The sequence below is a fragment of the Lygodium microphyllum genome, chromosome 1, assembly GCF_053477565.2.
Source record: "Lygodium microphyllum isolate KBCC chromosome 1, Lygodium_microphyllum_v1.1.10, whole genome shotgun sequence".
Classification (NCBI taxonomy): Eukaryota; Viridiplantae; Streptophyta; class Polypodiopsida; order Schizaeales; family Lygodiaceae; genus Lygodium; species Lygodium microphyllum.
The window spans coordinates 124,127,856-124,139,432 of record NC_141135.1 but is presented as its reverse complement, the minus strand read 5'-3'; the positions used below and the strand labels follow the sequence as shown (position 1 = coordinate 124,139,432).

Here is an 11,577-nt window from a genome sequence, read left to right as displayed (position 1 = left end):
TATGACAATATCATCACTATTTTGTCTAACAAAGATGATATATATAGTTGTAAGACAAACGGCTAGCACCATGAAGATCCACCCATTCTTCCATTTTTTTCTTGCTCAAGCCATACCATAGCTCACCACTGAGGGGGGGAAGTTCTAATACCCCACCACCTATTGAGGTTGAAGATCATGAAGAATTTGAGGTTGAGGATATCTTAGACTCAAGGATCTCCTAAGGTCGATTAGACTATCTTATTCAATGGAAAGGATATGATTGTTGAGATATCGAGCTCCACTCGTGATATGCCAAGGTGACCGTTCTGCCTTTATGTCACCGACTTGTCAGTTGCAGATGCGGTTGGTACACCGCCCATGAATAATAGCTAGATGACAGCTATCCTTATCTACTCTAGTTCATGGCTCAATTAGTATGCCACCTTAGTTAGTTGTCTTTGGTTTGAGACCCATATATAGGGTTCTTCTATTTCTTTGTATGAGAGTTCTTTTGGCTTACACAACTAAGAAGAGGAAAACTATTTTCAACCTCCACCTCTGTGTGTATTCCCCCATTGCACAAGCAAGAAAGCTACAAGTGAGACTCCTTCCTTCTCTCCCACAATCTTGACATGGTATCAGAGCCTTGTTCGTGGTGAGGAGCTCAAGAAAGCAAGCCCAGCTCGTGGTGTTCTGGTAAGAGGAGCAGTGTTGCTTTCATTTTCTGTTTTGGGAGCAGATCTCTGCAGGTAGCACAACCAGAAATTGCAAGAATGCATTGTCTCAGGTTGAGATGCCCTTCGCGGTGAAGCAAGAGGGAAATATATGCTATTTTTTTTATTTGAGGCCATTTCGGGGCCTGTTTTGGAGGCAGAAATTTTCTGCACGCACTCAGGAAAAGGCCTAGTTTTATGATGTGCAACCACTATTTTATAGGTCGGTGAAAAGTTACTGTAGAAATTGCATCGTATGCTTGTGTGCAGAGACATTGGGAGTTACAGAATCATCCTTGTTGCCTGTTGATGCAAAATTGTCACTAGGAAGTGACTGTGTGGTCAAATACCACTTTCGTCAGTTTTGTAGATTAGCCCTTATGAGGTTGAAGCTGTGTTCTTTGCAGTGACAGAACTTTTTACAGTGTTCTGTAATGGCGTCTGATTCTCTCTCACAGATTATCACTGAAAAGCTTGACAAGAATAACTTCCAAGCATGGAAGTTTAGAATGACGAATTTCCTTACGGGAAAAGGATATTGGGAATTTGTTGTAGGAAATGAAGAAGAACCAGTTCTTCCTGATGTTCCCAATCAACAGCAAATGCAGGCATTTAAAGCATGGCATGAGAGAGCCAGGAAAATTATGTACTGGCTGTCTATCAGTATTTCAGACTTTATGATTGTGCATATTCAAGATGCAAGTACGCCAAAGGAGGCATGGGATACTTTGTCAAAAATGTATAGCACAAATACTCAAGCCAAGAAAATGCAGCTCAAGCAAGAGTTGCATAATGTGCAAAGAGAAAATATGAGTATCAATGACTACCACATGAAGGTGAAGAAGATTGCAGATGCACTTGCTTCCATTGGGTTGCCGGTGGAAGATGATGATTTAGTTTCTCTGACCTTGAATGGTTTAGGAAAGGATTATGCACAGTTCCAAACATCCATTTCCGTCCGTGAAAGGTTTCTTGATTTTGAGGAGTTGATTGCTCTTCTAATTTCTGAGGAGCAGAGAAATGGTGGTGCATCTTCTTCAGGAGGAACTTCAAAAGAAGCTGTCTTCTACTCAAATGTTGGAAGAGGTAGAGGCAGAGGTAGAGGAGGCCGATCTGGAGGCCGTGGTAGAAATCAGAATATGTAGCAAACTCAAGAAAACTAGTCCTATGGAGGAGAACGTGGTAACTCTAGAGGCAGGGGGGAGCCAAAGAGGTCGTGGTGGATGGCAAAGAGGCAAAAATGCAAACAGTAATGTTGAATGCTACTACTGTGGTAAAATGGGTCATATGGCTAAAGACTGCTATAAAAAGCAGAATGACATCATGAATGGAAAACTGCAACAAGGGAATTATGCATCTTCTAGTAGACAGGGTGATGACAGAAATTAACATTTGTTTATGGTGCAGCACATGAATAATTCTGTGACAAGTGCAGAAGAAAGCAACGATGTATGGTATGTTGACTCAGGTGCATCAAACCACATGACAGGTCATGCAGAATGGATGGAGGATGCAAGGAAAATGGAAAAACTAGGATTTGTGGAGACTGGTGATGATACTGCACATCCTATTGTGCAGATTGGAAAAATTCCTTTGTCTATGTAGGATGGGAAAAAGAAATACATGTCCGATGTATTTCATGTCCCGAATATCACCAAGAATCTAGTTTCTGTTGGTCAAATGGTTGAGCAGGGCTTGCAGGTCAGATTTAATCCTCATGGATGCTTTATTGAGGATATGAAAAATAAAGGTCACTTGATAGCAAAAGGAAATAAGAAGGGCAGAATGTTTACATTGGATGCAGACATGTCTGAATTGAGTGCAGCAATGTTTGCACATGGGACCGGTATAGTTGTAGATATTGATATCTGGCATAAATGCATTGGTCATGTTAATGTACAGTGACTTAAATCAATGCAGGCCCAAAATATTGTTGCAGGATTTCCTAGATTCAAGGTTGCAGAAATACATAAGGTATGTGAAGCCTGTCAGTTTGGAAAACAGGCAAGGAAACCATTTCCTAGACATGTTCAAGCGAGTAAGAAGCCATTGAAATTAATCCACTCTAATGTGTGGACTACTAAAGCTGCATCTCTTGGAGGCTGTCATTATTTTGTCACTTTTATTGATGACTATAGCAGAAAAGTTTGGGTGTATTTTATGAAAAAGAAAAGTGAAGTTTTTGGGCATTTCAAAACTCTTAAAGCTATGGTTGAAAAAGAAACAGGCCTGCAAATAAAATGCCTAAGGTTAGATGGTGGGGGAGAGTACCTCTCAAATGAGTTTGCAAGGTTCTTGCAGGAGCAAGAGCATAAAGCAGCAATATTCATGCAGTCATACCCCATAGCAAAATGGAATTGCAGAAAGAAAAAACATGCATATTGGAGAGGTATCTCGTGCCATGCTCAATGAAAAAGACCTGCCAGATTTTTATTGGGCTGAAGTAGTTGCTACAATAGTCTACATAATGAACAGGACTCCCACTGCAGCAATACATGGAATGACTCCAGAGGAGAGGTATACTGATAGGAAACCAGATATTTCTCATTTGAAAATTTTTGGTTGCATTGCCTATGTACATGTGCCAGATGAGCTGAGATCCAAGTTGAATCCAAAAGCTGAGAAGTGCATCTTTATTGGTTACTATTTGCAGCAAAAAGGATATAGATGCTATAACCCTTCTACTCGTAAGTTTACAGTGAGCAGAGATGTTGTTTTTGATGAGATGAGTAGCTGGTGTAAACCAGTAAATGTGATTGATGATGTAGACGCACAAAATGGTAATGCTGCACAGAATTCACAGCAGTAGTCACAAAATATTAGTGGACCTGGAGCGTCCTCTAGTAGTGGTTCACATTCTTCGCCATGGACAGGCAGATTGAGATCAGGAGAATCTTCTCAAAGCAATGCAGATAGTGGAATGTAGGTATCACGAAAAGGAAAAGAGAAGGTTGATCAGCCCATGTTTGATGTGAATGCAGGTCACTCTTATGTGGATGGTGAATCCAGTGGCTCAGAACAGAGCATTGATGATGAGTTGGGTATTCCTTCTATTGTTACACCTAGAGTAAGGAAGACCAGGGATGTTTTGAGAGCACCTGGGAGTGAACCTATTTTGCGCAGGTCTACGAGAGCTAGGTATCCTGTGGATAGGCTGAAATATGATGGATTTACAGCCATTCACTATGCATATATGGTCAAAGTGATATAGGAACCAAAACCCATTTCTTTTGAGCAAGCCATGGGAAAAGAAAAATGGGAGAAAGCCATGGATGAAGAAATGGATGCCTTGGAAGCAAATGCTACATGGGAATTGGTACCTTTTCCTAAAGGTAAGAATGCAATTGGCTGTAAGTGGGTTTATAAGGTGAAGCACAATGCAAATGGTTCTGTGAACAGATACAAGGCAAGATTAGTAGTCAAGGGGTATGCACAAACATATGGCATTGACTATGAAGACACATTCAGTCTAGTTGCAAGGATGGCAACCGTAAGAGCAGTCATTGCTATGGCTGCATCAAAGGGATGGTCTTTACATCATATGGATGTAAAGAATGCCTTCTTGTATGGTGATTTGCAAGAAGAGGTCTATATGGAGCAGCCACCAGGTTATGTGCATGCTGTTCATCGTGCGTTTGTTTGTAGGTTGAAGAAAGCCTTGTATGGCTTGAAGCAAGCACCTAGAGCATGGTCTGACAAGATAGGACAGTATCTTGTCACTATTGGCTTTCAGATTTCCAAGGCAGATTTCTCACTTTATGTGAGAAACAGAGAAAGGTATTATGCTACTTGTCATTTATGTTGATGATTTGATTATGACAGGTGACAGTGATGAAGATATCCTTCATGTGAAAATGCTATTGAAGCAGAAGTTTGAGATGAAGGATTTGGGAGAGCTGCGTTATTTCTTGGGCATTGAGGTGATTAGATCACCAAGTGGGATACAACTCTTGCAGAGGCAGTATGGATTGGACATGCTGTCCAAATATGGGATGACAGGCTGTAAGCCTATTTCAGTTTCTTTGGAGCAGAATGTGAAGCTGAGCACAGATGCAGGTGAGCTTCTGGAAGACCCTACTATAAACAAACGCATAGTAGGAAGTTTGATTTATATGACTATTACCACGCCAGATTTGAGCTATGCTGTTGGATTGGTAAGTCAGTTTATGCAGGCTCCAAGGAAATCGCATTTGGATGCGGCTAGACGCATACTCAGATATGTGAAGTCCACATTGCAATATGGACTATTTTATGAGACTGGGGTTCAAATACAGTTGCATGGATACACTGATGTTGATTGGGCTGGTAGTATTTTCGATAGACGATCTACCAGTGGATATGTGTTCTCTTTTGGGAGTGATGCAGTCACTTGGAGCAGCATGAAACAGCCTACAGTTGCCTTGTCGAGCACAGAGGCTGAGTACAGGGGTGCAGCAATGGCTGCATGTGAAGTAGCTTGGCTGCATAAGCTACTTTATGATATGCATCAGCCTACAAATGGGCCAGTTGTCATTTATTGTGACAACATGAGTAGTATACACTTGGCAAATAACCCAATCTATCATGCTAGAACAAAGCACATTGAGGTGCATTATCACTATGTGCGGGAGAGGGTTTTACTAGGTCTTATTGATCTAGTTTATGTCAGCACAGAGGATTAGGTAGCTGACATATTCATGAAGGCATTGGGCACAGAGAAGCTGCGCAACTTCAGAGAACTGCTTGGTGGTGCAGGAATTGGGATTGAGCTCGAGGGGGAGTGTTGAGATATCGAGCTCCACTCGTGATATGCCAAGGTGACCGTTGTGCATTGATGTCACCGACTTGTCAGTTGCAGATGCGGTTGGTACACCGCCCATGAATAATAGCTAGATGACAGCTATCCTTATCTACTCTAGTTCGTGGCTCAGTTAGTATGCTACCTTAGTTAGTTGTCTTTGGTTTGAGACCCATATATAGGGTTCTTCTATTTCTTTGTATGAGAGTTCTTTTGGCTTACACAACTAAGAAGAGGAAAAATATTTTCAGCCTCCACCCCTGTGTGTATTCCCCCATTGCGCAAGCAAGAAAGCTATAAGTGAGACTCCTTCCTTCTCTCCCACAATCTTAACAATGATATCAATGATCCTAGTTGAAAACCTATAGAATATCTCCAAAGAGCACTTCTCAAAGTCAAATAATTTCACAAGAGAAATCCAATGAAACTTTGACCAAACCACTAAGCCCCTCGTTGTGGAACTCGTCACTAGAGGAGAGGGTGATGTCACATATACACCATGATCAAGTGTACATATTAATTCTTGCTCATGCCATATGAATCCACACCCCATGCAATGCGCCCTTAATAGGACATCCTTGAGCCAATCATGCAAACCCACCCTTGCCATTTCATCATAGAATGAGAGCTTATCTTGTTTCCATTATAGTCATGTTGTCTTGTCACCATGTAATCTCGTACTATGAGAGCTTATCTTGTTTCCATTATACTCATGTTGTCTTGTCACCATGTAATCTTGTACTACGAGAGCTTGTCTAGTACTATCTTGTATCTTGTTTATCCCCATTGAGGGAGGTCCAGTAATTCTAATATCTTGTATCCATACCTACGGTCTCGAGTTGTTGGACCCTTCATATTCTATCGAGTCTTGTTATCTATACCTACAGTCTCAGGTTATCATTGCACCTTGTGCCATTACATGGGATTATCTTGAAGTCAAAAATCTTGTAACAAATTTTGTATCTGAGCATAGTCTAGTGCTCCCATAATAGATTCTTAGTGATAGATGGTACATATAATACGTCACAAAGACTCTTTTTTCTGCCACTCTGGATGACAAACGGTACCACACATGTATGTTGAATATCATGTCGAGTGTCATCACTAGTGCATACATAACCATGAGAGCCTGCTATTATCTCACCAAATCGCCCATCATGTGCAATCATATGATTGAATGTACTTGAGTCTATATACTACTTCTCATCATCTATACCTTTCTTAGGTATATCCCTTGCAACATGCATCATAGCAAACATCCTATCTATCTAATCATTATGAGTTTTACTAAAAGATGCATAGTTGCCATGTTGTTTTCCTTTTTCTTTTATGTTAGCTTGCTTTTTATGATAGTTCTTTGCTATCTGTCCATATCTACCATAGTAATGATAATATTTATCCCTATTTGAGTAATCATGTGACTGCCAAGAACCACCTCTATCTCTAGGTGATCTTCCGTTCCTCTAAAGGCTCTAGATCCATTCAATCCTTGTGCATTTAAACTCTACCAAGAATTTTGTTATTATAGTCCATATGTATTTTGAGTACCACCATGACCTAGAAAATATCTACAACCTCTACCACCTCTAGCTCATTGATTAGAGTAAAAGACGGTATCCCTACTCTGAGAGGTACTCGAACTTGTATTCAACTCAAGCTTGACATCCTCAAGTAGCAACAATACAAGTACTTCATCCCAACCAAGGGGGTCTGCTCTCATAGAAATCAATGTGTCAAAGGCTTTGTGCTCTTTGCCCAAGCCATTCAATTTAACTACAATCATGTCATCCTCTAAAACTTTAGAACCAATAGTAGTAAGCTAATATGCAATGGTCTCCATTGGATAAGCCTGGATGCTCTTGCCTTTTTTGGTCATATTATTGAACTATTGCTTCAACTCTATCTTTTGTGTATGAGTTACATTGCCATAATTCTTCATGAGAATTTTCCAAGCATCGTTTGCCGACTGACAACTAATAATTCTCATAGCCAGTGCATCCATAATGCATAAACAAAACCAATGTAGCACTTTGCTCACAATTTCTTACCATTGTCAATAAGCCCTCCATTGATTAGGAGTCAGATCTCTTTCAAGCAGTTCGGGTTCAGCTTCAACTTCAGTACATAAATCTCAATATCCTATGTTGATAAAAAGTATTGCATTCTAAAATTTCATACAAAAAATTTCTTGTAATCAAGCTTCTCTCCCATAATTTGATTGATATTATTGATACCTATAGCATTTCCCATATCTTTAGAGCTGAAGGTCTTCAATGTAGTATTTAGCCTATCATTGCCTAACTCCTTGCGTTCCAAGATGTCTTTTAACTAATAAAGTGTTTGCATAACATTCAAGAAACATAAGTGTATTTGCAAGTACTTTGCATTCAATTCAATATAGCTCATACATGTAGTAGACATCAGGGAGAGTTTTAGTCCCAGGGTTTATAATAGTTAATTCTCTGCAGCAATAACTCGTGACATTTCAACTCATGAACATATCAAATGGCTTTTAACATTTTTCCTAACATCTAAGGATAGCAACATTGCATGTAGATCTCATTGATTGCATAGTAGACATGAATGCAGGTCTTCCAACCAATGACAGGAGATAACCAATAGTGAATTCTCTTTTAAAAATAAGATATTCTTGGGTCAAAAAAATCTCAAAACATATTACCCATGTAACACATCATCTGGGATTCAGTACAAGGCCGTAGAAGCATCAATGCTTGTCCATACAAGTAGTAGCAATGATCAAAAGTTCTCTCATGGGTTGTCAAGAGCAAAGGCTCTATCTTAACAAGCTATAGCTTAGTTGAGATTTGAGCATAAATGCTCATTTAAATTCATTGACCATTCATAACTCATGTGTCAATTTCCAAGCATCAGTAGGTACCAAGCTTAAATGAGCTATAAGAACTATAAGCTGTCATAAATTCAAGAAAGCACCCTCCCTATGAATACATCTTCAGATCCAAGCTTCAGGTCCTCATATTAGTGCCCCAAGTATACATACATGATGCTACATTAGTTGCCAAGCATCTAAGATGGTTGAGTATGCCGAAGACCAAGCATTTTATGGTTGAACCAATCTTACCTATACCACAATAAAATACATGCATTTTTTAAAGTCTTGTCACATTGATTTCAGATTTGTTATGGTTATTGCCAATCATGTTGCTAATGTTGGTGATGGTTAGCATTCCATTAAGCTAAATAAGCTCCATCACAAGTAGTCAAAATACCCACAACCACTAATGCATAGTAATAGCTTAGTGCTACCCCTTTCTTTCCATTCAAAACAAGCATAGTCTAGGGAAACCTATGCTAACAGATTGATGAAAGTGTTTGTCTTTATGAGCTCATTCACAAGCTGCAATGCAAGCCAATGATCCCTCCTACAAGCCTCAATAGGCTCTATCAAATGTAGGCTTCAAAATGCTAACACATACCATTCCAAGTTCAAGCTATGGCTTCCAATGTTGCAAGTCAATATTCTCCATAGGCTACAGATTTGAGTTACTCTCCAGATTTCAACTCCTTCAAGTCTGAACTCTTGTGCACTACGAAATGGAGCTCTCTAGCTCTAATAGCATATGCAAAGAGAGGGAAAGAGGCAGACAAAGGCATGGAGTTGCCAATAGAGAGAGCAACGTGCTCTTGTTGTTTCAATTAATCGTACATTATACTGAACTGAGTAACACAAAGAGGTATAAGCCACACATGATTGAATGAACTAGGTCACTATCTGACCATACTACCAATTGCCATTGAGTCTCAAGGACTCAGTTATTACAACACACATGAATGATCGTAGCTAGGTCTACAACTATCTAGATACAGTTGGTGTTAGTGACTAACTCCTGAGCTTGAATCTCAACATCTCTCTCTCTCTCTCTCTTTCTCTCCCTCCCTCTGCAATTTTCTCACTCTCCCCCTCTTTGTCTCTCTCCCTCCTCTCTTTCCCTCCCTCCCTTCCTCTCTTTATTTCTCTCCCTATCCCTCTCTTTATTTCCCTCTCTTCTCCCCTCTTCCTTTGATTCTCTCCCTCTCTCTTTTTGTTTCTATTTCTCTCCCTCTTCTCTATCATTGTCTCTCCCCCTCTCTTTGTTTGTATTTCTTTCTCTCCCTCTCTCCAACTCTCTAGTTTTCTCTCTCCCCCTCTCTCTCCCTCTTTGTTTCTCTATCCCCCCCATCTCTTTCGCTTATCTTCTCCCCTCTGTGTTCCTAGCTAGGTTTGCAATGTCTTCCAAGTAGAAGCACATGATGTTCAAGCCTCTATGTTAAGGAAAAAAAGCCTTTTTGTCCCATGAAAAAATGTGAAATTTTTTAAATGGGTGACGATGAAGAAAAGAGAGAAAAATGAACATTTGTGAATATGATTTATATATATATATATATATATATATCCACGTATGGGCGCGTATGTGCGCGTCGATGTGTGCGTGCGTTTGTTAGAGAGAGAGAGACACGTTTTATTTTTGTAATGTTATGCTTGTCGGTTTTTTTAAATCCGAAATGGGGATAAGTTTGCTCGGTATACAAATCAGATTATCGCGAGCGACGTCCTTTCGATCCTGTAGTCTTTCATCTGGTGCGCGGAGATTGCTCTGTGTCGCCCGTGGAAGTCCAAGGCCTCCACAAGCAGAAATCCGTTGCGATGAACGAGCAACAGCTGCAGCCAAGTGCGTTGTCGACGTCGACGTCCGCTAGTGGGGGTGCGTTACAGGTGAACAGTATTCATGGCTCGCCATCCTTTTCTTTTTTGTTCTTAGACTCGGCGGTTTCTCTTATCATGGTCCTCTTCTTATTTTATAAGGTGTTAAATCCCAAAAGCCTTTTAATGCGTGGACAGGCAACAGTACTGGGCTTGACTCCAGCTCACTCGTGCAGCAGAAGCTTGATGTCGTGGCGTTTTGGTGCAGGTTGATGGAAGCCAGGCTGGCGGGAAAGTTGAGGAGGACCGAAGGTCGAAGCCGTCGAATAGGGCAGCTCGCTCTGGCTTACAGGTAATGACCATGTTCATCTGGCAATCGTTCTTTGATTATCAGCTTTTGGACGAGGTTCTCAATCAATATCGAATCGCTGCGCCCAGCTTCTTCTGCACCGTAAGCCGAACCTTTCTGCCATTCAGTTTAATCGGAAATTATGGGTATTGCATGGACAGGACACAGTTCTGATTCCGCCTCAATTCTTGAAACGTTTATGAACGCTTTCTGCGTCCGGAAATCCCGTAATCAGCAGTCCCTTATAAAGCTTATCCTGTCCTTTGAGACGTTTTGTTTAGCGTAAGGAAATCCTTTAAGATGGATCAAGCGTTCATGCTTAACGCTGGAAAATATTCTTTTTCAAACAAATACGGAAGCTTCCATAGTGAATAACAAGTTTGCTGAAGCTTCCATGGTGATTAAGAAGTTTGCGTTAGGAAATCTTCTTGAGATGGCCAAGTTTTCATGATTAATTAGCGCTATGGCGGGAGCTGGACCCCTTAACAGAATCAGATGCTGACTTGACGCCGTCTAACTTGTTGTGCTTTCAGTTTCCAGTAGGCTGCTTGCATCGCCATCTCAAGTCAAGGACGGCAGCAAGAAGGGTAAGCGCAACGGCGGCCGTGTACACAGTGGCCGTGTTGGAGTATTTGGGAGCCGAGGTGCTTCAACTGGCGGGAGACGTATGCAGATACCACGGGCTTAAGAGAATCACGCCTCGCCACCTCCAGCTTGCAATCCGGACAGACGAAGAGCTAGACAAATTATTCAAAGGTACCATCTCTGGTGGGGGAGTGGCCCCTTACACAAGTGAAGCCCTCCTTCCCAAGTCCTCATCTGAATAATTTTCGATGCATGGCATGGCGCCTTCAGAGATATGGACTATGAGAGAGACGCCAGCTAAGTTGGCGTTGGTGAAGATACACGGCCACATGCAAATTTTTAATTAGAGGTCAATGGGGTGCACCTGCCGGTGATGTCCCGTAAAAAGTTCTCTCTCTCTCTCTCTCTCTCTCTCTCTCTCTCTCTCTCTCTCAGATCGGCGCCTATCAGTACTTGTCTGCACATATCAAAGATCCCCCCCTCCCACTCTCTTTCTCGCTCTCTAATACTC

General features: G+C 41.1%; 1 protein-coding gene across 1 annotated transcript; it reads left to right on the top strand.

The window, feature by feature from the left end:
• Positions 1-10,135: 10,135 nt before the first annotated feature.
• Positions 10,136-11,308, top strand: LOC148041642 (uncharacterized). The gene is made up of 4 exons (XM_087693537.1): positions 10,136-10,204; positions 10,401-10,484; positions 10,527-10,583; positions 11,015-11,308. The coding sequence occupies exons 1-4, from the start codon at positions 10,136-10,138 to the stop codon at positions 11,306-11,308; spliced, it is 504 nt and encodes a 167-aa protein (XP_087549663.1).
• The last annotated feature ends 269 nt before the right edge of the window (positions 11,309-11,577 follow it).